The sequence below is a fragment of the Felis catus genome, chromosome A1, assembly GCF_018350175.1.
Source record: "Felis catus isolate Fca126 chromosome A1, F.catus_Fca126_mat1.0, whole genome shotgun sequence".
In the NCBI taxonomy this organism is placed as follows: Eukaryota; Metazoa; Chordata; class Mammalia; order Carnivora; family Felidae; genus Felis; species Felis catus.
In genome coordinates, this window is record NC_058368.1 from 11,945,273 (window position 1) to 11,973,261 (window position 27,989).

At 34.2% G+C, this 27,989-nt stretch overlaps 1 protein-coding gene across 6 annotated transcripts in view; it reads left to right on the plus strand.

Moving 5' to 3' along the window:
• Nucleotides 1–13,980, plus strand: part of PDS5B (PDS5 cohesin associated factor B) — a 195,900-nt gene extending 181,920 nt beyond the window's left edge. For 2 of the 6 annotated variants that reach the window (XM_023250592.2, XM_045051764.1), the window contains exons 31-35: nucleotides 926–1,031; nucleotides 5,645–6,084; nucleotides 6,175–6,285; nucleotides 9,376–9,514; nucleotides 10,945–13,980. In XM_023250592.2, the coding sequence (XP_023106360.1) occupies nucleotides 926–1,031; nucleotides 5,645–6,084; nucleotides 6,175–6,285; nucleotides 9,376–9,514; nucleotides 10,945–10,980 (832 nt within the window). In that variant the 3' untranslated portion in view covers nucleotides 10,981–13,980. The remainder of the gene's footprint in view (nucleotides 1–925; nucleotides 1,032–5,644; nucleotides 6,085–6,174; nucleotides 6,286–9,375; nucleotides 9,515–10,944) is intronic. The other 4 variants (XM_023250593.2, XM_023250597.2, XM_023250601.2 and 1 more) reach the window with 4 other exon arrangements.
• Nucleotides 13,981–27,989: the final 14,009 nt, after the last annotated feature.

Sequence of the window (27,989 nt, forward strand, 5' to 3'; positions counted from 1 at the left end):
TGGCTGTGTTAAAGTTGAGATGCCTATAGGAAATTCAAGTGAGTGGGCAGTTGGATATGTGAGTCTAGAGCTCAGAGTAGTTTCTAGGCCAGAGATTGAAATTTAGGATTTAACGATGTATAAATGGTTTTCAAAGTCACATTAAAGATGAGATCACCTAGGACAGAAGACAGGCTTCATACCAATAAATGAGAGCTTGTGAGCTTGTGCTGTTAATTCATTTACTAAGTATTTATTGAGTGCCTATTTTATGTCTGGCACTGGTACAAGTGCTTAGTATAAAATAAATACAGTTGGCAAAAGATCCATGCTTACATTCTAGCAGGGGAAGTTAGTAGAGAATAAACATAATAACTTTAGTGTGTGACAGGGTGTTAAAAATACAGAGAAGAAAGGGGGCCTGGGTGGCTCAGTTAAGTGTCCCATTCTTGATTTCGGCTCAGGTCATGATCTCATGGTTCGTGAGATTGAGCCCCACGTCAGGCTTTGCGTGGACCACTCTGAGCCTCCTTGGGACTGACTGACTCTCTCTCTCTCTCAAAATAAATAAAATTTTAAAAAAAGAACTCAAAGAAGAAAAAGCGGAACTGGGAATATGGGAGAGATAGGTGCGGATTGTAGTAACATAGGCCAATCCAACTTGCTAACCAGAAAGGTTTTAACTTGCTTTATGTTTCCACTCCAAAATAGAATTTAGTTTTTAAAAAGACTTAGTAAGAAAACTAAATTTGTGATTCTTCAAGTTTCTCTATTAAATGTAATTCATTGCTTGTTGGTTTGGTGCTAAATATGATAGAATGAAACAGATACTTTTCGGAAAAGAATGAAACTTTTCCTCATATAGCTGTAAAGCTACACTAGGGAACAGGGAAAGCTTTTAAGGTTGTTTCATTGTAATAATAATAACAAATGTCTATATTAAAAGGCTTGATAGCTCTGAAATGGATCACAGTGAAAATGAAGATTATACAATGTCATCGCCTTTGCCAGGAAAAAAAAGTGACAAGAGAGACGACTCTGATCTTGTAAGGGTGAGATATTTGGTTTGATTTTATAATTATAATAAAAATTTTACTGTATAAGTAACAATGTTTACACTGAAACCAGTTAACATTACTCTCGAATTTGACATTTGATTTTCTCTCAATGATTTTAATCACAAATGTGAGTTCATCATTATCCTCTACCTTGTAATTTAAGTATATTGAATCTCTTGTGTTTCTTGTCATTCTAATGAGTGATCTTTATTCTGTAGATCTTGGAAATCAAACATGCCAGTCCCATACTCAGAACTATTTGGGGGTTTTTGTTGTTGTTGTTTTGTTGTTGTTGTTGTTATTGTTGTTGTTTAAAACACAGTAAGTTTAGACTTAGCGTTAGAGAAGGGAAGTAGAATGAGGATCCTTAAAGGCTCCTCCATTTTAGATGCTTTCTTAAGCCTTTCATTACTAAGTAAGCTTCTAGCAAAGGTAGGGAATGCTGCAGTTTTCATAAAGGCTTCTTTTTAAATTTTAATAGCAGTGATAATTTGTATGATTAGACTGTTTGTAAATGCCACTTAAAGACAGGTTTGTTAAATTTTAGTACAGATACAGAATACAGTTATGTATTTCTATACATCCTGATAACCTTAATAATTGGGCACATTTTGACTTCTAGGTTAGCTTTAAACTTTTGAAAAATTCATGAGGCTCTCTGAATCAGTTTATCGGTAAAATGTGGCTACTTAGCTGTTAAGGTTTATCAGAATAAATGAATTAGTCCAAGTCAGTTGGTGTTGCTGCTATGTTATCATTACAAAGATCAATATTTTTGAGTAATGATTACTATAAAGTAAATGTTAATGCATTTGAAATCTACCCAGTAGAGGTGGAACGTTATTAATAAAATACCTTTGCTTTCTCTGAAATATTACTGCCCTTCTTTTCTACCACTGGCCCAACATTACATATTCCAAAAAGCTTTAATTATTTTTAATTGTTTTCAAGTTTCTCCAGTAATTTGTTCTGCCAGATTGTTTTTCTTTCCACTTAAAAAATTATAATTCTTAAATTCTTACTAAATCCTTACTACTTATACTGTAAATTCTGATTTTTATTGGCTGTTTAAAAATTTTGCCCAAGCAGAATTAAAAATTGATCGCTTAGCCAGAAAGGAATCCTGTTATCTGGATATATAGAAGAGAACCTTGAATTGGAAAAGGTATTTATGTCTTCTAGTCCTACTTCTCACTTAATGCAGAAATTCCTTCACTAGCATTTATGAGTTGTTTACCACGTGCTTAAAAATGCCTTAGGTGGAAAGTTTACAGTTTCTCTCATTTGTTGGAAACATCAACTCATCAACTAAGCCACCTATACCCACATACTGACCTGCTCCCTTATGTATATCCCCCCCAAATGTGGGAAGCATGGTAGTGATGAATTCTTAATATTTTGTTATCCTATAAATTCTGTATCTAGTTCTGCCATATTACAGAGCAGTGAAGAGCAAATCTCTCTTTTCCATAGCAAAGTTGTGAAATTTTGAGCTTTTGATATTTATTTGTATAATTATAATGGAAGCCTTTGGGTGCCTTTTGTGTAACATTGTATCCTTTTTCAGAAATACTATAAGAACCTTATTAATACATATCAACTGAAATATCCTTAAAGAGGTTAGCATTCTGAGACAGAAGTTCAATTTAAAGACCAGTAGATTATAGAGAAAGAGTCCTGTCTTTGTATATACTACCACCTTGATACTAAAACTTCATCACAAAGGAATTATTGTCCATGTACATTTATATTCAAATATTTAGTTTTACAAATAGAATGTTTTCCTTATTTCCTGCTTTTAACCTCAGTTTTATACTCCCTCTCTTCTTAAGATAATGCAGTGCAAAATGAAAAAGAAACTAGAGAATGTAGTGCTTTAGTAAACTAGCTTATTTTATAGTATTCTCAAGAAAGCAGACATTAAATTTCCTGTTTACCACCAACCTTTTCCCGAGTATGAAGGAATTCAGCCACCTTATCACATTTTTGGACATTAAAATGAATTGTAAAGTTTAAAACTGGAGGTGATAATTGTAAAGTTAACTTTAATTCAATATTTCTCTTACCTTTGCATCTCTGAGTAACAATAATTATTTGTACAAAAATGCAAATAAATGCTAACAAATTAAAACCAGTCACTTATAGGTCTGTTTTTTCTAGAATGTAAGGATAATTTAATGTTAAGAAATCTTTTAACATAATATATCAAATCAGTATACCAAATAAGAAGAATACTAACAAGATAACTTCAGGTCATGTCAAGAAGATATAAATACAACTTAAAATCCATTCTTGATACATATGAACTCTTACTAACCTAATACCAGAAGGATACTTCCTTAACATACTAAAAGTTTTATCTGTTTAAATCAGTAATCATTGACTCAGTTATTCTTCTTAAATTATTCTTAAATGCAAAATACTTGAAACATTTTAATTAAAAATCAGAAGCAAAACAAGTAATTTGTTGTCATCACTATTATTTAAGATTGTTCTAGAATGTTTGACAAATTCAGGAAGACATGAAATAGGAATCAAAGGTATGACAGTGAAAAAGAAGAGACAAATTCATTTTTCTTTTGTACTCTTAGAAAAATAAGAGAAACAATTGAAAAACTAAGTATTTAGTATGGTAGCCAATTAAACATCTATATGTGGTAGATGTATGTATGTGTATAACTAACTTTAGTCTGGTAATTTTGTTTTATATCAAGTATACATTTGGGGGAAAGGAGATTTGCTTCACCACAGTAACCTCTTCCACAACAAAGCTAGGTAGGTAGGTAGGTAGACAGACAGACCGACCGACCGACTGACCAAACAACTGACTGATCAACCTAAACATAGCCTTAAAAAAGTAGGGGGAATCCGTGTGGGGAAAATATCCAAACTGAGAAACTTAGAAGACTTGAATAGAAGGAAGACATGCCATGTTCTTTAATGGGAGAAATGAATAAAAACAAATCATGGTTCGTTCTAAATGAATCTATATGTAATTATAAAATTCCAGTGTGATTTTAAGTCCATGTGGAAGAATAAATGGTACAAAAGAGGAGTAATAACATCAGCCTAACCAAACACAAATGTATTTCTTTATTTCTCTATGTTTAGTAAAATATTATGCCATTGTTACAATAGCCCAGAAACATTCTTAATTTTTAAAACCTAATACAAAGTAAAGGAACCATTATAAGTCAGTGATTTTTGAAATGATTGAAATACTCTTTGGGGGTGGATGGGAAAGACAATTTAGAATTCCATGTCAAATCCTATCAAGATACGGTAATGTCTTAGTCTGCTCAAGCTGCCATAACAAAGTATCGTAGACTGGATGGCTAAACAGCAGAAATTAATTTTCTCACCTTTGTGCTGGCCGATTTGCTTCCTGGTGAGAGTTTCTTTTCCTGGTTTGCAGATGGGCCACCTTCTCACTATTCCTCACATGGTGGAGAAGAGAGACAAAAAGATCTCTCTGGTGTCTCTTTTCATAAGGGGCTAATTCTGTTATGAGGGCCCCACCCTCATGATCTTATCTCAACTGAAATATCCCCCAAAGGCCCCATCTTCAAATATCATCACATCAGAGGTTCTAGCTTCAACATATGAATTTTGTAGGGACATAATTCAATCCTTAACAAATAGGAAATAAAATTTAAATACACACAAAAATATAGAAGAATGTAGATTTAAAATACTAAGACTCCACTATACAAATGGACAAAGCATAATACCAATGACATAATTAGCATAATTACCAATGACATAACAAAATGACTAAACAAATCAGATAATTTTTGTTGTTTTCTTTCCACTGATTTTTAAGAATGTAAATTGACACAAACTTTTTGGAAATAAAACGCTTGTATTTGTGAGTTTTATACATGCATGTGTATGGGAAGCTGTAAGGGCTCATACTGTTCTTGGTTTCTTTGGAGAATTTCCTCAGTCTCCATCTGCCGGTCAGTGCATATATATTCTCTGAATGTAGACTAGGCTTTTATTTTGAATTTGAGTTTCTGATTAACTAATTTAAATTGTTTTTGTTTTTAATTGGTTGTAGCTGGGAAGAGACAGTATCTTTGATTCAGAAGTATTTTCAAAATTTTTAATAAATGAATATGTTCAACTTTTGTGCCTTGCAACCTCCATTTATAAAGGAAAAGTAGCTCTTTTATGGTGTCTAAGCATAATATATAACATAGTTGATATTTTGTATCTTATACACTGTGGAATAAAATTAGAATCACTTAATTTGACTATTAAAGCAGATCCATTATACTTTGATATAGTTATCCATTATTCAAGCATGGAATTTAAATTTTTTTAAATGAAATAACTCATTAAAATTTAAAGTTTAATAAAATACTGATCTTGAAAGGTGTCAATTTGAGACACTCTAGCTCAAGTAAAAATGAAAATTTACCCTCTTAACTCCAGATAACTTTTTAAGTTAAAAGACAAAGTAGTTATGGTTCTGATATACTTAAAGACTCTATGTTTTATTTAGGTACAGTTTTATGACAAAAGTGGATAACATTTTCTTGTTTCATTTTTCAAAATATTCATCCTAACAAATTTATATTTGAAATTGTGGTTTTTATTCCTAGTCTGAATTGGACAAGCCTAGAAGCCGGAAAAAAACACCTGTCACGGATTCAGAAGAGAAATTAGGTATGGATGACCTCACTAAGTTGGTACAGGAACAGAAACCTAAAGGCAGTCAGCGTGGACGGAAGAGAGGCCATACGGCTTCAGAATCAGATGAACAGCAGTGGCCTGAGGAAAAGAGGCTCAAAGAAGATATATTGGAAAATGAGGATGAACAGAATAGCCCGCCAAAAAAAGGTAAAAGAGGCCGACCACCTAAACCTCTTGGTGGAGGTACACCAAAAGAAGAACCAACAATGAAAACGTCTAAAAAAGGAACCAAAAAAAAGTCTGGACCTTCAGCACCAGAAGAAGAGGAAGAAGAAGAAAGACAAAGTGGAAACACAGAACAGAAATCAAAGAACAAACAGCACCGAACATCAAGGAGAGCACAACAGAGGTAAGTGCATGTAACTCTGAACTGCATGTATTTAGTAACTGTGTTCTAAATCATAATTTGATGCTATCCACATTTGGGTCTTCCCCAAAGCAGAGCAGAATCTCCTGAAACTAGTGCAGTTGAATCCACACAATCCACACCACAGAAAGGACGAGGAAGACCATCAAAAACGCCATCACCATCACAACCAAAAAAAAATGTGTAAGTTGTAAATAATATTAAATTTCAAACCAGTTTCAAATTATTTTGCGAGAGTTTATCAGTTTTTAAATATACATAGGGCTGTATTTAAAATCCCATATATTTAGTCCCATTATACTAGGTAAGATAAAATTTTTATAAACTTACCTAGGTAATTGATATCCCAGTTAACCCTCTGGTAACCTCTGATTACAGCTTTTAGGCAAATCTCTTTAAATGAACACCAAATAGTTTATTATGTCCAATACAGACTTTATGGTACCTAAAGAGATGAGAAAGTATTTTTAAATAATCACATCATACTGACCAAGTTGCTTGTCTTTCCACACTATAGTTTTTAATATCTCTCCTCAGCAACTTTAAAAAAAATAGTTTTTATATTTTTGCTTTTATTCTTTGAATTGTGTAGGAAAGTCACAGGCATTATTTTTCTTTAAATGATAGCCAAAGAGATTACCACATGTAGATCTGAAGTTTTGGGGGTTTTGGTTTTCTTTCTTTTCTAATCAAATGAACAGATCTGTATCTACATATAAATAGTTGTGGAAGTTCACACAAGCATATGTTCATGAGAAGATCACAATAACAAATCTGTACCTAAAATTGTTAAAGTAGCAGGAGCGTCAGTGCTGTCATTTGTATATTCTGCACTTTTTTCTCAGTTATTTAAGTGGAAGTAGAACAGCATGTCTTCCATTAGTCAGAAATTCTGACTGTAATTCTGAGAGTGACCCCGTTGCACACTTACATCACTGCCTTGGCTTTGCAGAGTTGCCAGCACACCTTGGCCAAATACTTAAGTTATCTTGGAAATTTTTCCTCTTCCTGTGTATTCCCCAGGAAGAGGAAAAGTTGCTTGAGTGTCTAGCTACTTCCTGCCTTTTTCCATGTAATTTTTTCCTCAGGTAAAAAGTAAAGGTAAGTACGTTTTTGTGGCAGCTTTGTAAATGTGTTTGGATTCAATTACGAAAAGTAGCTATTTTTAAAAAACAAATTCTTAAGGAATATTAAATTCCCACGATTAATTTTCTAATGAGGAAATAACAGAAATAGCTTTCAGGCTCATAACTTTAATTAGTTTATATTTGCGCATCAAAAAATTAAGGGCGTAATCATCTAAAATTATACACATCCTCATACAAATGGTCTAAACCGAACAAGTATTTCTTTTAAAAATCAGTGCAGAAAAAGACTCTATATTCCATCTTAACAGCATATCTTCCTTTCATGGGGAATCTATTTTTTTTAAGAACTAGGATAACATACGTTATGATCTGCCTGTTTTTCTTGTTCTGACCTCAGTGGAATTGAGAAAGATTATATTATTTTCCCTGTAATTCTTGTATTTTCTTCCATTAACTCAGAAAAGCCGAACCAAGTAAAAAAAAAAAAAAAAATTACTTGGTTTGAGTGTGTATTAAGGAATACATATCGTGGATTACCCAAGAGAAATGATAAACTATAGTCTTAATTAAAAAAAAAAAAAAGTTAATCAGGGGCACCTAGGTGTCTCATTCGGTTAAGCATTTGACTCTTGGTTGCTGTTCAGGTCATGATTCACAGTTTGTGGGTTCAAGACCTACATTAGGCTCCATGCTGACAGTATGGGGGTCTGCTTGGGATTCTCTCCTTTCTTCTGCCCCTCCCCTGCTTGTGTGCACGTGCTCTCTTTCTTTCTCTCTGTCTCAAAAATTAATTTAAAAAAAGTTATCATACGGAGAATAAACTGATGGTTGTCAGAAGGAAGTGGAGGTGGGAGCATGGGCAAAATGGGTGAAGGGGAGTGGGACATATTGGCTTCCAGTCTGGGAATGAATAAGTCACAGGAATAGAGGGGCATGGCATAGGGAATAAGGTCAGTGGTGTCGTAGCAGCGTTATCTGGTGACAGATGGCAGCTACACTTGTGAGCACAGCATATAATATGTAGAAAAGTTGAACCACAGTGTTGTGTACGTGAAACTGATGTAACATTGTATGTCCACTATACTCAAAAAAAATTTTTAATTTAAAGAATATACATGCAAATAAATATCAAAAGGGATACATTTGATTAAATGGTGGTATCTCTTACATATATTTGATTGCCTCCTATGTTTCAGAGAGTACGAGGTGCTAGAGTTTACAGTGGCTTACAGTGGCACAGAATAGACATTATTCTTGTCCTTTTGGGATTAACATCTAAATGGCGTGTAGTCATTACATAATCACACATAAATATGGAATTCTAAATTGTGATCTGTGCCCTGAGGAAAACTTCAGGGTGCTATAAGAGAACATAATGGGAGGGCTAGGGAATTGGGGAAGTTTTCTCTTTGGAAAGTGAGAACTGATTTCTTGAGAATAGTAGGAGTTAGGCTGATAGAGAGAAAGGAGAAGAACACAGCTGGAGGGAACATTGTGCTAAAGGTTCCAGAGTAGGAAAAGTCTTGGCCAATTCAGAGAGTTTGAAGGAAGGCAAGAATTTGCTGGATTGTAGTTGTAAGGAATTAGGGAGTGGAAAGAGATGAGAATGGACAGATGGCCAACAACTGTCTGCAAGGCCTTATATATTATGCTAAGAAGGTTTACAGAATTTCTCGCAGTACAGCAGGGAGCTGTCTAGGGGGAGTGAGTGACATCAGCTGTTTTTACATTTTTGGAGAAGAGGTAAGACGAGAATGGTGTGGAAGTTGTGTGGTAGCAGTAGAGGTGGAGAGAAGTGAATAGATTGGAGATTTCTTTGTAAGAATTATGGGGCCAGATGAAGACTGATACGCTATTAAGAAGGACTCTAAATTTTCTGTTTTGAGCAGCTTAGTAGATGCAGATTCCTTTTACTGAGTTGGGAAAGATAAAGAGCAGACTTTGGGTTATGTTTTATAATCTTTTATTGTCTTGGTTTTTTTTATTACTTGGTCAGTGTGAGATTCTAGGATTAAACACTGGGTTAGGGGTTAGGATAAGAATAACATTTCTTGTTTTGTAAGGTAATGGAGGATAAAAATGGTAATAAATGAGAATTTATGAAATATTTTGAGCATTTCCTCTGAGGTGATCTACTACTTAAAGATCAGAATGTTCATTTTATTTTACCTCTGTTTTACTCTAGCCGTGTAGGACGCTCCAAACAAGCAGCTACTAAAGAAAATGATTCAAGTGAAGAAGTAGATGTGTTTCAGGGTAGCTCTCCTGTCAATGATGATGTTCCACAGGAAGAAACAGAGGAAGAGGAAGTTTCTACAGTAAATGTATGTGTCTATTAAAGTACCATGTGTTAGCATAGAATATAGGAATAGAGTTGGTAAATACTTGGTCAGCTCCATATAGCACTTGCTGTTACTTATAATTCTAAGTATTTATTTACTTTTCTTGAGCAGTTTGTAACGTTGGTTCACCTACCACCTTGGGTAATGAGAGAACTTCCTTTATGGAATCCTGAAACTAAGTGAGAATGACAGATGTAGCCTAGTGAAAATGTAAATGTCAAGTTTATAACAATGTGGAGAAGAACAAGTAGCATTCTGATAAATTGACCCTTGAAGCATTTAAGCTGTACCTTGATTTTAGACCACTGTTATATGTTAAATAGACTATGGCTAATGTTTCATAACTTTTTCTTTGAGTTTCATAGTAGTTTTACAAGTTAGTCATCTAGAATAAAATCATGTCTTTGAAATTTACGAAATTGGTAACCTAGATTTCTTTTACAAAGGTCAGAATGTGATTCTTCCTGAGATAATTTTTTCTTAAGAATGGCTTTGTCGGTTAGCACATCTTCAGTGTTTCTTTTTGGAAGAAATACAGTTAACACATTGAAGTAAACTGTTCTCCTAATGATACACCAGTGCTGAATCTTTGGATCAACACAGTTAGCCATCTCTGAGAAACCTGTGTTGTGAGATCAAGTCCCAGAGTTGACCCCTGCCCCTCTGTCCTTTTTAACATAATCAGCACTTTTGTCTGCACCAGGGTTCATTTATGTACCAGATATTCACAGAAAAATATCTGAACTGTGGTCTCAAACTTGTTGGGCTTGTTTCTTACAGCTTTGTTTGTTTGTTTTGGATGTAAAAATAAGACAAGAGTCCATAGTGATTAATGTCTTCAAAAAAAAACCCAAAAAAACCATAAATTAATTGAATTAAAATCCTGTTCTGTTTATATTCATCTTAATACTGATCTTTTTAGAACTGAAGTTTTACACTTTCATTAGTACTTGCCAGTAAATGGTAATATGTCTGAATTCCATATATTCCTATGTATTTGATAATTGTTAGGCTCTACATTCAGTAACTGTTTTCCCAGAAAGACAACTGTAAGCCTAAGTTTAAAATGTTTTCTTTTACCACGGAAACGTAAGTGAAAAGATAGTTGCAATTGTTTTTCTTGCTGTCGACATTGCTTTCTGTTCATTTCTCTTTAAAATTATTAAATAGTAAAGTAAAATAGTTTTTTCTCTTGCTATTATGGGAAAGGCTATTTATGGGCATTCAAATATTACATAAGGTCTAAATATGTGATGCTGAGGCAGAAAGTTTTAAAATAGGAGAAAGGTTTGAAGTGAAGAAAGGCAAAGAAAATCAGGAACAACTAAGAATAGTGATTTGTTAAAAAAAATAATATTAATTACTGCCAAGTCTGGTATCTTAATTAAGCATCTGGTAATTTTTCTTTTAAGGTACGGCGGCGAAGTTCTAAAAGAGAAAGGCGATGAACAAATGTAATTAGTAACTTTCTGTGTGAAAGCTTTGAAAAGAAGCATTTTTTTTGGTCAAGCTTGAGGCTAAGTAAAGCCTTTGATGCACAAAGCGGGACTGCTGGAGAGTGGACAGTTGGACCTTACTTTGATGACCTCATGTATTTGTGGTCACAGCGCTTTAGCCATACGCGTGGTGATAACATTGACTCTGGAGTCCTGTGAAAGTGTGATGTGCGATGGCTATGTAGACATAAACTAAAGAAGAAACTTGTAAATATGTTTTTTTCTTTTACTTTTTCTTTTCTTTTTCTTTTTCTTTTTTTTGTTTTTTGTTTTTTTAATGTTTCTGACTTCTAAAGTGCTTGTATAGCTTTTATCTGCGGCTTTAAACTGACAGTCCCAACTGTTTATTGGATCTATTGATTTGGAAAGAGTTTGTTAGGATAGATCTTAAGCAGTGATCTGTCAGTGTTTGTATTTGTATTCTCTGCAATTTTACTGTGAAAAAAATTTTTTCAACAAATGGTGTCATTTTCTTGATGTCATTGTTTGTTGGAGAGGTAAATGGTCTCTTTCCCTTGTGTATCTTACCTAGTGTTTACTCCTAGGCACCCTTAATCTTCAGAGGTGCTAAATGGTCTGCCATTACACCTGCATGATGCCTCCAGCGGGAGGACACCACGCAGATTGTGAAATAGTCCCGAAGTTTGATTATTTTACACCTCAGTATTGGTCTCAGAATTTTCTGGCCTTTCATGGCAATGAAAATTTTAAGAAAAGAGAGATTTAAAATATTTTAATTTTAAAGAGTGTGTTATAAAATAATGTACTGAATTCTTTATCCCATTTTATCATCATCCCTTTTCAGTTTTTATTAATCTACTGTATCAATAAAATTCTGTAATTTGAATTAGTTTTTAATAGTCTAGAATGTTATTGTGTATAGATATTTCCTCTTGAACATTATGTTCAGAAATACAGATTATTACACTATAATATTAAATCCGATATATACACATAGAAAGTTCCAGTTCTCCATAACAGTGTAAAGTTAATCAGAAAGAAAAAAATTTTATTGATGCAGTGTCTTTATAAAGCTGTTCTTGAAAGCAAGTGTTTTGTATTTTATAGTGAGTTGCATGTTTATGAAAAAAGTGCTGAAAATGGGATGTGCTCTTTTCTGTAAAATCATATTTAGCCATAGTATATGATAGATTGCCCCATAACATAGTTTTTCATCAAGAGTTTATTATTGTACTTTATTTTGGAGCCAAAAAAGTTCTTTTGGGGGGGGGCAGGGTGGGAATGGTATATCCAACTATATGACCTACTGTAGGTATCACAATCTTAAAAATTTTGAATGAAATTCCACTTTGTCTAGATTGGGAGAAGTGGAGATTTATTTGGTTTTAGAGCAGATCTTTTCTTTTCTTCATTGTAATCTGCAAAATATAGAAACAAATTAGTTACATCAGAATCCTTTATACAGTTTTATAAACTGTATTTTGAACCAAAACATAAAAGTTACTACTTAATGCTTGCCTAAATTCATTTTAGTATTTCAGGTGCTGTTCTTTTGTTTTTTTCACAGTTAACATCAGAAAAAAAAATCATATCCTAACTTATTAAATGTATCACATTGAATAATGGAGCATTTTCATATAATACACCATTATGTTGAAGGTATATTTCCAAGATTGGTTATAATAGAGGGGGGATATAATAAAGAAACTACTATTTTGGAAAATGACATTTTACTATTTTCCAGTGTATATCACAATTGATGTGATTATTTTTCTTTTAAAGATTTCTTCATGTTTATGAAACGGCCTTTTATTTTTTAAAAAATGTTTTGAATTGTGTCTTAATCTCTCAATATTTAACTATTTTTCATTTCCAACAGTACTGACACCAGTGATTACGGGAGGCTGCTGTATACAAGGCAGCTAATGTCGGACCAAGATACATTGGTTTTTAACCGTTTCATGAACTCAGTTCTCCCAAACACGCTATTTGTATCTCAGCAGTACAAAGGCATGTTTTTAAATCTATAAAATAAAGAATAAGGGATAGCTTTGTATTTTTGTCGTTGACTAAATTGCACCGGAAATGTTTATGGAAGTATATCTTTAAGACCATTTTATAAAACATAATGAAAAAATGATTGTGGAAGATTTTTATTTGCATGATCATAGTTAACCAAATTTCATTGCACAACTAATTCTGTACATCAGTTCACAAAAAATGTTCATTGTAGATTTTGTTTAATGCCAATAAGTCTGTGATTTTACAACTTGTCTGTTCACTTTTTGGGAAGATTATGATGTAAATTTTCCATTTTTCTGTAGAAAAATAGGTGCAATAACGATCAAAGTTTTGATGTCCTGAGTCTTCATCTTAGGGGATTATCTTATTATGTTTGAACTTAACATTTCACGTACTGACATTTGGAGAGCCACATACTATAACTAAAGTAAAATTACGTATGTATACCACAGTAATTGCTAACGATAGTTAGCAAACTCTTCAGTCGTAATGTTCATTTTGAAAATATGTACTGTATAAAATTGAGAAAATATTTAACTCACTGTAACAACTTCCATTATGAAAATCTTACGATTTTTCGGTGAGGTTATCTTGCTGCACTCTGTAGCAAGTTCATTTAATCTACATTATAATATGATTTCTTGCTGCAGTGCAACAGGAAGCTTTTGTTTTCAGTGATCTCCACTGTATATGTAAATTACAAATGTGGCTGTAAAACTTGTTCCAGGTATTAAAGGTTAAATTACTTTCTGTATCTTCTTACAGCTTGTAAGTTTGATTTTTAAGATCTCCTTTTGCCCATGTGAAGAATGTCAGGAATTTAAGAATTTGTTTAACCTGGACATATCTCCCCTACCATATAGTATTATGTCACCATCACGAACAATTGGTATTTAGATAGATAACCAATATCAGACACATTTTTTGGATTTTCTGTGAAGTTGAATAAACATGAAAGTTAATATGTAATTGTATTATTTTATTTATGTTAATCAGTATATATACTTACATGTGTTTACTAAATGAAGAAAGGCACATTTTGATGATTTTTTATTTTGGAGACTTTTGTTGCATGGAAAGGAAATCTATTTCCCAGTAACATTTTTTCAAGCTTTTTGTTTAAACTTCTCATTTAAAATTTTGGCTAACAGAGATTACTAAGTACTATTTAAGTTAAAGGATTGCATAACTGAAGAAAATAAATGTATCATATAAACTTTAAAAGTAAGCACTGAGAATGTGAGTTGCTAGTGGCAGTTTTATGCATTTGTTCAGCAAATACTTATTGAATGCTTACTATGTGTTAGGTTAGTGTGATTCTCCCCAGCCAGGGGAGGGGAAGGGAGATAAGGAAACAATACTTAAATATATAATGTCAGATTATGAAAAGTGTGGTGAATAGAAAAGGAAAAACCAGATGGACAATAGAAATGATTGGAGGTGAAGCTATTTTATATTTGGAGCTATGTTATTCAGTACATAAAATGTAGGTTTATTATGCCTTTATGATGAAGTTATACTTTTAGAATTGTCAAATGTCACTCGATATGTGTACAAATACTCCATGCCTACTTTGTCTCGTATGAGTATAGCCATTCCGGTTTTGTTTGCGTGACAAAGCTTTTTCTATCCTTTTATTTTCACCCTATTTATATATATCTTTAAGTTTAAAGTGTGTGTTGTGTAAACATTTTAATTCTTTGGCCTTGTTCTTTTATTCAGTTATAGGATCTTTGTCCTTTAGAGTGTTTAGACTATTTACTCTTGGTATAACTACCGATGCGTAGTAGGCTTTAAGTTTAAAAGCTTACTGTCTTTTTTGCCAATCTTTTCCTTATTTATTTGCTCCTTTTCCTACCTTCTTTTGGCTCAGTAAAGTACTGTTGACCTTTGAGCAAGTGGGGATTAGGAATGCCAATCCCCCCACGGTTGAACATCCACATAAAACTTTTGAGTCCCCCAAAACTTAACTACTGATAGCCTAATGCCGATCAAAAAGCCTTACCAGTAACACAGTTGATTAACACATATTTTGTATGTTGTATGTATTATATACTGTATTCTTACAATAAAGTAAGCTAGAGAAAGGAAATTATTATTAAAATCATAAGGAAGAGAAAACACTTGCACAGTATTGTAATGTATCAAAAAACAATCCAGTTCAAACTCATGTTGTTCAAAGGTCAACCGTACTTAATGCGCTTCCGTGCCTTCTGTTGGCTTTTTCGTTATACCTGATTATATTATTCTTCTGTGGTTACCCTACAGATTACGTTATCTGTGTTTGGCTTATTATAGTCTGTGTTTTATTAATGCTTTTACTACCTTCTGGACAGTTAAAGAACTTTAAAATGGTTCAACTCCATTTGCTGCTTCCCTCCCCTTTGTGGTATGGTTTTTATGTTTTGTAGTTATGAATGCCAACGTATCATTACTTTAGGTAGTCGGTGTTCTTATTTACGTATACATTTTCTCCCCTCTTTGCTACCTTTTTTTTTAATCTAGTTTTGTGCTTTCATCTTAATTCCTTTTCCTTCAGCCTGAGAAGCTTCTTTTAGTATTGCCTACAGTGCGGGTTTTGTGGCAGTTAATTCAGTCAGCATTTGTTTGAAAGGTCTTTATCAGACCTTCATTTCTGAAGAGTGTTTTCTTTGGATACAGAATTCTAGATTAGCAGTTTTATTTATTTGGCAGTTTAAAACTTCACATTCCATTTTCCTCTAGTTTTCATATGTTCTGTTGCAAAGGCAGCTGAAAACCTTTTCATTACTTGTAGGTCATGTGTCTTTTTTTCCTGGCTCTTAGAATTTCCTCTTTATCTCTGTTCTCAGCAGTTTGGCTATGGTGCACCTACTTACGGTTTTCGTTTTTTTCATTTTGCTTAGGGTTTACTGAGCTATGGAATCTGCAGGTTGATGTAGTCTATGAGTTGTGAAAAATCCTTGGTCATTATCCCTTCACTTGTTCTACTCTTACTGCTTCTCTTTCTGACACTCCAGTTATAAATATGTTGTACTGTTTGTGTCTTGTGTGCTCTGTATTTCCTTCGGTATTCCTTCTATTCTTGTTTTCTCTTTGTGCTTCAGTTTGGATATTTTCTATTGGCGCATCTTCAGATTTACCAATCTCTTCTGCCTTGTGCAGTCTCCCATTTAACCCACCTAATTAGTTAATTTCAAAAACTGTATTTTTTAGTTTTAGAACAATTAATTATATTTTATGGATTTAATTTCTGAAAGTGTTTTTTTCTTTTTAAAATTGCTGGCAGAGATTTGAATTATGTGACTACAATATCTGAATCATCTGTGGATCTTAGTCTGTTACCTAATTTTTCTTTCTTAATTATTAGTCACATTTTTCCTGATCATATTTCTTTCTCCCTCTATCTAGGGCTTTTATGCAGGACAATGTGTATAAAAGAACTGAAGGATTGAAGTTGATTTGATTTCCACCCCCCGTCTCTGCCCCAGGAGAAGATTTACCTTACTTTCTGCTAGGATTGTAGGGATTGATCACTTCAACCTGTGGAGTTGGTCTTGGGGTACAGCTTTAATTAGACTAGTCCACTTTTTTCAAAAGTCTTGAGGGTTAGACTTATGTGACAGGCCTTTACCTTTAGCACAGCAAGACTACAGGTTTCATTCAGCCTTTCCAGCCCAGCTGAGAAGTAGGAACACTGTTTTACATAGGATAGTCAAAGGAACTTCTTTGAAAAGATGACATCTGAGCATGGACTTCTGTTAAGTGAGAGATAAGCCCTATGAACACCTAGGAAAAAAATATTACAGGCTGAAGGAAGAATAAGCACAGAAGTCCTTAGGGAAGAATGGACTTTTAGTATATCAGGGATTTCAAGAAGGCCAATGTTTCTGGAGTGAAAGTGACCATGGATATAAGGGTAGGAGGGAAAGTCAGAAGATAGTGAAGAGTCGGATCATAACTGTATGTCTCTCAGGAGTTGTGTTTACAGTTTGAAGGGAGTCCATTGTGGGATTTTGAGTAATAGAGTGGCACAATCTGGGCTTTTTCTTTGTTGTTAATTAAAAAAAACATAGTTGACCCATCAACAATGCAAGGTTAGGGGTGCTGGCACCCTCCCTATCCCGGAGAAAGTTGAAAACTTGTATATAACTCTTGAGCGCCCCCCCCCCCCGGAATTTAACTACTGATGGCCTTATTGTTGACTGAAAGCCTTACTGATAACAGTCGATTAACGCATATTTTATATGTTACGTATATTATATACTGTATTCTTACTATAAGTACGAAAAAATATTAAGAAAATCAAGAGAAAATACATTTATAGTACTGAGTGTATAGGGAAAAAAACCCATGTATAAGTGGACCTGCACAGTTGAAACCTGTGTCATTCAAAGGTCAACTGTACTTTCAACTCCACATGTCCAAAGAACTGAGCACCTAACCTTCCCTTCCCAAATCTGGGCATCTTCATATATCTGAAAATAGAACTAGCATTCAACTAGTAATACAAATCAGAAATCTAAAAATTGCCTCTGGCTTTCCCTCTCTCTAACCCTGTCATCTAATCCAGTTGAATTTATCTCCTGATTATCCCTGGAATTTTTCTTTTTACACCGATGCGGTCTGTCTTAAGTTCTTACCATTTCTTCGCCTCCAGACTGATACGCTCACACTTACTCTTGCGTCACCTCAAATTCATTTTCACCGTGTAGCCAGACTGTTGAAATTGAGTGATCCCATCTACCCCAGTGGCAGCAGTAACAATGGTAAACAATAGAAACTCTCCAACCCTTTAACCATTTACCATTGCCTTTAGGATGATGTGCCCCACAAAGCTCTGCATCCTTGGTCGCTGCCCTCTAGCCAGTCTTTGTAGTCTATGCCAGCTACACCATTCTCTCAGTCCCTTGCACTTAGTTGCCAGAGGTGCAAGATATTAGGGTGTGTATAAAGCTATGTAGACTTTGAAAAGATAAAGCATATTCTGTTGTCTTCCTGGAGCACTTTTCCTTCTGCTGCTGCATCTAGCTTCCTACTCACACTCCCAAGTGAGAATTTTCCCTAAGGCAGCCTTCTCGAGTTCTGTGAGCAGAGCAAAACCCTCTATCATGTGCCCCCTTAGCTTACCTCTCTGTAGCACTTCGCACAGTTGGCATCTGGATTATTTGATTAATGCCTGTCCCAGTGCCCCAGAATGCTCCACTACATGGAGACAGAGATGACACATATTTTTGTTGACTAGTTTATCTCTAGTGCTCAGCACATTGCCTGGTACACAAAGTGAGCACTTAAAAAAAGTTTGTTGAATAAATTAACTTTGCATTAGTAAAATTTACATAAATTAGAAAGTTTGTTTAAGACCAAGGAACTTGATAATTTATTGTGTCAGATACCTTATTAAAAGCTTTCCATAAATTATCATCCCACACAGTCCTCACTGCAGCTCTGTGTGTTGGTTGATGGTATGCCCTTTAACAGATGAGGGAACTGAGGATCAGAAATTGTGGTTTACCCAAGATTTCTCCTCTCTAAAGTGGTGACCGAAGATTCGATCACATCTGTTTAACTCCAAAGCCACCCTTTCTGTACTACATCAAATATTAATTATCAAATCAATGTTGACTAAATACTAATAAATTTTAAAGTAGTGATAATGTAATTCTTCAGTTGTGTTGGGATTTCCTAGTCAAGAGGACGAATGTAATATTGGCCACCTTTTGCTGGATAGTCTGCTACCCGTTTGCCTATATTATCTCCCATTAGAAGAAATGTGTATAATCAACATTTTACAAATAAACCCCAGACTTGCCCAAAGTTCCCAGAGTAGAGCTATTCAGAGTTGATGGTCTTAATATTTACACTATGATGGGTTTGGACGAGAATTCAAACTACTTACTTAAAACAGCTTTCTGTTTATTGAAAGCATATAAAATGCTTCACACCGAGATCTTAGAAAGTGATGGATAAAAATGTCAATTTCATTTATTGTTCATAATCTACATTCTTGAGCTAATGAGTTTATCTGGGTTCACTATATAATCTTCTGCATTATGGCCCTTGGGTGCTTGTAGTTTTGTATAAAAATCTTGGGGGAAAAATTCCTGGAGAGATGATAATACTGTTAACTGTGAACATGTTATAAATGACGTGTGAATGTTTATGAGTTGGGTGCCTACCAGACCTGTTCAATTAGGAACTGAGAGACCCATTTGGCTGAGGTGGAGAACTTTCTGAGTTGTGCTTGGGTAGTGGGGAGATGCTTTCTTTGCACAAGCAGTTTGAGAGAACATTTTGTAGGGCTTTGAATTCGAAAGCCAGCTAAGGAAGCTACTGATGACTTTCGAGCAAGAGAATGAAGCATATAAAACATATTAAGACTTTTAACATCACAGCTTTAAAAGAGGGTGTAATACAGTTAAGGGACTATAAATAGAGGGTCCGGTAAGTTAACTATAGAATACATTAGTAGTTTGCCCTGATGAAGCAATTGTCTTCAACACTGAAGCCATTCATAACTAGAAATTGTTAGAATGAGTTCTAGAGTTCCATTGTTCAGATAGGCAGACAACATTCAACATTAAGTTAAATATTTTTGTTTTGATTTAAAAATTCACATAGGGGGTGCCACTGGGTGGCTCAGTTCGTTAAGCATCTGACTTCTGACTTTGGCTCAGGTCATGAACTCATGGCTTGTGGGATCAAGCCCCACTTCAGGCTCTGTGCTGACAGTGCAGAGCCTGCTTAGGATTCTGTCCTCTCTCTCTGCTCCTCTCCCACTCGCGTGTGCTCTCTCTCTCAAAATAAATAAACGTTTAAAACAAACCCCTGTACTCATTAAAAAAACCAATTCACACAGGGACTTCCAAAATACTTTCCCATCGAAAGGAGGTAGAAACAACAGGACATTCAGCACAAAATATGAAAATCACTCTTTAGTTTACTAGATCAGGATTTCAGTCTGTCACACTTTCTCACTTATATATACCTATTATCTTTTGTTTTTATGTAAGTGGGATCATACTGTACCTTTTTACAACTTTTTCTCTACTTAATGTTCTTATAAGGCTATCAGCACATACAGGTTTATCTCACCCTTTGAACAACTGCATAATACCCATTCTATGGGTATGCCATGATTTATTTAATTACTGTTGTTTTGGGCATTTGGGTTATTTACACTTTTCCCTATTACAAATAATTCAGTAAATGTATACTCTCTGTATACGTCTTTGTGCCACGGGGCCAGGTTTCTTGTAAGAAATAGACTCCTATGCAGAGAAGTGTTGTGTTCCTTTAATTTTTTTTTTTTAAAGTTTATTAGTTTTGAGAGAGCAAGCAAGTGGTGGAGGGACAGAGAGAGAGGGAGACGGGGGATCTGAAGCAGGCTCTGCGCTGACAGCACAGAGCCCAACGCGGGGCTTAAACTCAGGAACCGTGAGATCATGACCTGACCTGAGCCGAGATGCAGAGTTGGATGCTTAACTGACTGAGCCACCCGGGCGCCCCTGTGGTGCTCCTTTAAATGATAAATTCTGCCCAATTGCTTTCTGAAAAGTGTACCCAATAATGCTTTAAAATTTTTTCTCATTCCAGTGGTTACAAAATTGTTTTGTTTTCATTTCTCTGATTACAAACAAAACTGCACTGTGGCATATGTTTTCATTTCAGTTATTTCTGTCCTATGAATTACTTGTTGATGTTCTTTGCCCATTTTTCTACTTTTTTTTTTTTTTATTATCATTGTTATCTCTGGGTAAAAAGGGAGGAGGTACGGATGGGTTATGGATTATAGCCACACTGTTACATTTCCTTACAAAAAGGTACTGCTATTTGGGGCTAGCATACAGTAGTCCCCCCCCCCCCCCCCTTACCTGTTTTGCTTTCTGCGGTTTCATCTGTCTATGGTCACCTGCAGTGCAGAAGCAGGTAATCCTCCTTCTGAGGGATTGTCACACGGTCAATAGAAGCCTAGTGCTGTCACAGTGTCTGCGTCATTCACTTTACTTCATTCTCCTCACAGAAGCATTTTGTTATCTCACATCATCCTAACCAGAAGAGTGAATGCAGTACAATAAGGTATTTTGAGAGACTACATTCACATAGTTTTTATCACCATATATTATAATCGTTCTGTTTTATCGGTATTGTTAATCTCTTTTGTGCCTAATTTATAAATTAAGCTTTATCATAGATATGTATGTATGGGGAAAATACATAATGTATTTTCTAGGGTTCGGTCCTATCCATGGTTTCAGGCATCCACTGGGGTCTTAGAATGTACCCCCCTGTGGATATGGGAGGACTGCTACGTGTGCTGGAAGTGGGCTTACCATCTGTCTTTACATATTTTCGCATTAGTCTCTTGCTTATTAAATATATGGAAGATACCTTCTAGTGAGTCACCTATCTTTAAGCATTTTAAAATGGTATTTTCTGTCATATGATACAGAGGTTTTTCCTTTTTGCGAGCACAAATCTGTCGGTATTTTTCATTATGTCTTCTGGGATTTGTGCTTACTACAAGATTGTGATAATACTTTCCTGTTTTCTTCTAATACTTACAGGTTGTTTGTTTTTGTTGTTTACGTTATTTAACCCACCTGGGGACTATTTTTGTATCTTGCATATGATTGTGGTATAACTTAATTTTCTCTTGAGTGTAGTTACTTCTCTTAACACAGTTTATTGTATAGTTTCTCTTACCTCTACTAGTTTGAAATGCCACAGGTAACATGAACTAAATCTCTATCCACCTGCATCTGTTTTTAGTCATATTTGATTGATTTCTGTCTATGCCTATAACCAACATCTAGTGTAATTACTATACCTATGTGTTTTTATATTTGGTCTGAAAAATTTCCCTAAGTTTTAATTTTAACACGTCTTAGTATTCCTGGCTATTCTTGTTGTTTTCTTATTCAAAATACCAACATCTTTACAATAATACTGAGTCTGCTCACTGAGAGATTTTTTTAAAAGGCCTTCCCTTCAAGCAGTTTTGTTATTTTCTCCATAAGAATAGGCTTTGCATCTTTAAATATATATATATTTTATGGATTTTAGTATCATTGCAAACATTGTTATTGTTATTCCTTTATTTTTTAATTGGTTATGCCTGCTGAGTTAATGTTTTCAGTCACTTTACTGAACTTCTCTATTGCTGTAACAGTTTTCCAGTTAATTCTCTTGGATTTATTAGATAGATAACACTCTCTCCAAATAGTTCTGCCAGTATTACTCCAAATTGTTGTGATACATGTATGTCATGTTTTTCTGGTCTAATTGTGTTGGTTGACACCTTTAGAGCATTGTTAAATAGAAAGCCTCTTGCCTTTTTCCAGTTTAAGAAAGTTTCTATTTCTGTTTAATCAGGGATATTAAAAAATAAAATTTGCAGTGTGTGTTGAATTCCATGTTTGCATAACAGTTTATGGGGTTTTTAAATGTAATTATTAATGTAATGAATTATATATACAGTCATCCTTGCTTTGGTAGGATTAACCCAGCTCGGCTTGGTCATGATAGATTCAGTGTGCTAACATTTTTCTTAATATCCTTATTTCCATGTTGAGTAATAAGGTTAGTTTATAATCTTCTTTGTTGTGTTGAAACTTTTTTGAGTATTGGTATAAGGGGTTTTGCTGACCTTCTAGAATTAGTTGAAAAGCTGACTATATTTTTCTTTTAAAAAAAAATTTTTTTTTAACATTTATTTTTGAGACAGAGAGAGAGCATGAACGGGGGGGAGAGTCAGAGAGAGGGAGACACAGAATCTGAAACAGGCTCCAGGCTCTGAGCTGTCAGCACAGAGCCCGACGCGGGGCTCAAACTCACAGACCGCAAGATCACGACCTGAGCCAAAGTTGGACACTTAACCGACTGAGCCACCCAGGTGCCCCGAAAGCTGACTATATTTTTCTATGAAACAGTTTATATAATGTAGGAGTTATTTACTTCCCAAAATCTTGACAGAGCTTACATTTAAATTGTACATGGTGCCTTTTTAAACGTCATTTTTAAAAATTTCCAAGTTAATATTTCAGAGATCCAGGAAACAATACAGTCGACCATCATGATCTCATTCTCCAAGTTTAAAAGGTGTTAACACTTTACCATATTTTTTTCAGTTCTGATCCTCCCTCCTCCCCCAGTACATACACACGTTCTTTTTCTCCTCTCCCTGTGAGGGAGCAGCAAAATCTCTCAGGAATGTTTACCAGTCAGTGTTGCAATGTTTCTTTCTTGTGTTTTAAGAGTAAACATTCCATAACTGTGCCACAGATGCTGGGGAAATGATTGAATTTATGTTTGTCCCTTCATGGGGAGAGATATGCTCCCTTTTAGTATATGTGCGATGCAAAAGCTGCATCCTTCTTTTGTTTTTAATAAGAAGTAAGATAATCAAAAGGTGTGACTAAAGCTTAGAACCTCTTTCCTCTTCGTTTTTTACTAAGAGATAACTATCCTGATATTAATGTGTATTTTTCCCATGAATGTTTTCATCATTTTACACATGTATATGAAAAAAAATACATGGGACTATTTTATGTGTTTTTAAACATGGAAGAAAGCCTATCATGTCCATAATTTTGACCTGTTTTTCACCCAGTACCGAGTCTTGGAGATGTAGCTCTGTTGATACCTACTGATCTCTCCATTTTTCACAATATAACATCTCTGAAATTGTATGCTTCTTAAATCAGTAATGTCTTAAAATTGGCAGCATTTCTTTCTTAATGACAAAATAATGGTGTGCCTTATAATTGATGGCATCTAAGATTTGATTAAATCCTGTAGTTAATTCCTCTTAATTGCTTTTGTAAGGCATTCTATTGTTTGAATATACCACAATTAATCCATTATAAAAATCCATTGTAAAGCACTGTTAACCATTTTTCTTTTGATGGATAATCAGATATTTTGCACCTTCACTATTGCAAACCAGTGCCCAAGTGAACAAACATCCTTCCTGTCTCATAAAAACAATCATTTGGAATGAAAATGTTGAATTTAATGACTATGGAAATGCTACTTTTAGGTATTGCCAAATTGCATTCCAAAATAGTTGTATTACTTTATATTCCCACCAGTAATGTATAAGAGCTTTTGTTTGCTTTTCATTTTTAGACTCGTATCCATTTGAAATTAACTCTGTGTGTGCTGTGAGTTAGGGGTCTAATTTTTTACAAATGCATAGCCTTTCACCTCAGCACTATTAATTTATTTTTCTACTTTTATTTAAATGCCACATCTGTCATATACCAAGTGCCTTTTTACGATGACAAAATATTAAAAGTTAATATTTATTTTTATGTTTGTAATATTTCTAGGCTCTCTTTTGTGCTCCATTAGTTTATATATTTCACTCTAGTGAAATAAATATATTAGTTTATATATTTTGCTTTCCTATTTTCACTCGATAGTTTTGTAGTAAGGCATCTCCCTTATTAATACCCTTCAAAATTGTCTTGGCTGTTGTCTTTTCACACATTGCACATGAATTTTAAAACCAGGTTGGCAAATTCTGGGGGGGAAATCCTTCAGATTTTTATCCAAATTGTGTTCAGATTTTTTTGGAGATGATGATCATCTCTATGATATTGAATCTTCCCACCCATAAATACAGTCAGGTGGTTGGTGTCTATCTATCTTTTATATCTATCAGTAAGTTTTACAGTGTCCTTGATAAGAGTCATGAGAATTGTATCTTTCCTTATTGCTTTTTCTGTTTATTGCTGGTGGATAGGAACACTAGCTTAGCCTACCCTTACTCCTTTACCCTGAGTCTGTTGGGGCCTAAAAGCTTTTTTAGGAGCTGAAGCTCTTACTATCTTTTTAAGCCTCTTTTATGGTTTTTTAATACAAGTTTCCCACTTCTTCCTGAAGTGAAGCTTTGGTAACCCATATTTTCTTTGGATATTGTGCATGTCTGGATTTTAGAATTTGTAGGTAAAAGTTTTAGATAGGCTATTTTATTTCATAAATCTCTGCATCATCTCTATGTATTTTTTTCTTGACTCAAAAATATTTGGCACCTGTTGTTTTTCCTCTGTCCCTGGATTTCATTGAAATTTTCTTAACAACCAGCTTTTGGTTTTTTTGATTGAGCATTTTTTTGTTGTTGCTTGTTATCTTTGTAATTTCTACAGTGATCTTCATTTTTTTTTCTTTCAACTGTACTCGAATTTATTGGTTCTTCTTTTAGTCTCTTGGGCTGTATACTTTGTTCATGTACCTTTAGTCTCTTTGTTTTGTAATGTATACATTTCTAAGTACTACTTGATTACATTCCAAGGGTTTTCTGTTTTGTGTTTGTTTTTTTGTAGTGTTTTTCTTGTTACTCATTTCTAAATAGCTTATAATTTTGGTTTTGATTCTTAAACCTGGTTTTCTCTCAGAAAACTTAAAAAAACTCTGGATAGGTTTGAAGGGGGGAAGTACTTTTGTTATCTTTTTGTGATTAATTTTTAATTCAAATGTGGGCGAAGAGTATCATTTGTGTGATCTTGCTTTGTGGTCTGTATTGAAAGATTTTGGTGTGTGTGTGTGTGTGTGTGTTTGTGTGTGTGTGTGTGTGTGTGTGTGTTTCTGTTTCTATCTGTGTCTGAAAAGAAGGTTTATACACAGTATTTTAGGTACCAAATTCTGTATATGTGTGTGTGTTTTAGATTGAGCTTGATTATTGGATTATTTCAATTTTTATATCTTGTTTTTATTGTCTGTCAAACCTGTTGGTTTAAGAGAGTTCTGTTAATATTCCACCTGAATATTGTGAATGTGTCCATTATCCTTTGTATCAGTTTTTATTTTATATATTTTGAAAGTTGTGTTGTTAGAAGTTCCATGACTGATACATATTCTTGATGGATTGTACCATTTCAACAGCATAAAGTATGTTTTCCCCCTTTACTGCTTTGCTTGAATTCTGTTTGACCTTAACCTTGCTACACTTTTTATTTGATACCCCCTTTTTCCGACTTCCCTGTGTCATTTTGTTTTACATCTGATCTTAAAACAGCATATAGTTGTCTTCATTATTTATTTTCCTCCATTTTCTCCGTGCTCTTTTGGTAATTCTTTTTAGATTTCTAGAGCTTTTCAAATTGTCTTCCCTATCTCAACTTTATCCTTGCAATACTTATCTCTATCATGTGTGTTGGGCTTCTTCCTAAAGATTTGTTTTTTTATTTCTAGATTTGTCAAAATTTCTACATTTTAGTTTTCTTATCTTACTGTGGATTTATCTGCAGTGTGTATGTTCTTACCTGTTTTCGTAAAATAATTTCATGAAGTAATTGCCAATACTCAATTTTCTGTCTGGATCCATAGAATTCCTTGATTTCAGCACTTATATTGTACTCCTACTCATTTTTCTTCCTATTTGTTTGGGGGAGTAAAGTTTCATAAGCTTGGCTTAATCCATCATCTTTGAGCCTTCCTGAGCTGCTTAAAAAACACAAAAACCTAGTTATCTTAGCATGTCTTTGCTACCATTACTTATCTCTATAGGTTGTAATCACTTCAGTTCTTCAGAGCTTATAGTATCCAGCCCGATTCAGAGCAACTCATTTTGTAGGAGAGTTATTAGAGTTATTAAATCCAATCTTCTCAGTTCTCTTTTCCATGATTTCTATATATCACTTTTGGACAGTGTTAGAATAGGGTTTTCTTTCTACTTTTCTGAATGTCATTTTTACTGGTGGTTTTTCTTCCTTACTCCTTAATTGGCATTGTAAGTTAACGTGAAAATTGTCAACATTTTGCCCTCTTTCTAAAAACAAAAGACAGTTTTACTGACTTCTGCACAGTAGAAATGGTACTCTTTGTTGATTAAGAAAATTTATACATATAGGTGTAAGTTAAGTCGAGCCGTATCATAAATTATTTAACTTATACTGATTTTAGAACCTATTCCCTTGGAAAGATGTAATTCTCCTATCTCCTTTAATCCCCAAAATGCATGATATAATATGATTGAATAAGTATGTAAAAGGCAAATACTTAAAATGAAGTAAGTCTTACAGGAAGCAAGATTCTCCATTCCCCAGTGTTTTCAGTTGTTTGAATACCTTGACACCTAAATATACATCCTTCTACATCTTTCATAGGTTTAAGACACTGTTTCTTAAATTTTAGTGTGCACTACTTTGGGTTATACATATAAAACCATGGGAGATGTAAAGGATTTTTAAGGGTACTTTGACTATACCTAAATTTATATGGCAACTTTAGACTTGCCACACTCGATGAATTTTTATTCTCCACATATTTGAATGATACTACTATATATATGGAAAAGACATGTAGTGAAACTTGTGTAAATGTAGATCCGTTCATTCCTTGTGTTAACTCCAGGTATAAATGAAAGTGTAGACAAATAGCTAGTAGAGCCTCATGCTCCTGGCTTTGCAGGTTTAACAGATGTGTGATCTTACACAAGCCATTTTACATGTCTGTGTTTCATTCCCTCATCTGTAAAATGGGAGTAAGTAGCCTTTTTTGAAAAACCTCAAAGTATAGTCAAAATACAGTGTGTGTAAAAAAAAAAAAAAAAAAAATATATATATATATATATATATATATATATATATATATATATATATATATATATGAAAAAGCCCTTAGTTGTCAAGAATTCAGTTATCAGGATAACTACCCACTATTAGACAAGACAGTAGTAGTTGGTTCTTAAAATATGTGTAACTGAAAAAGCAAGATACATGGGGAACTGAGAGTTAACGTGTGTGTGTGTGTGTGTGTGTGTGTGTGTGTGTGTGTGTGTATTGAGGTGTATGTGTTATATATGAACTGTTTTAGGGCAAACTTTCCATCCTTTTATAGTAACCACCTTTGGTGGTTTCTTAAATCCCTGACCTCTATTAATTGCCCAAATCATAGTTCATCTTGCCCACTAATCCTGTTATGTTTTTTCTAGTTTTTTTTTATTGTGATAAAAAACACATCACAAAATTTGCCATCTTAACCATTTTTAAGTG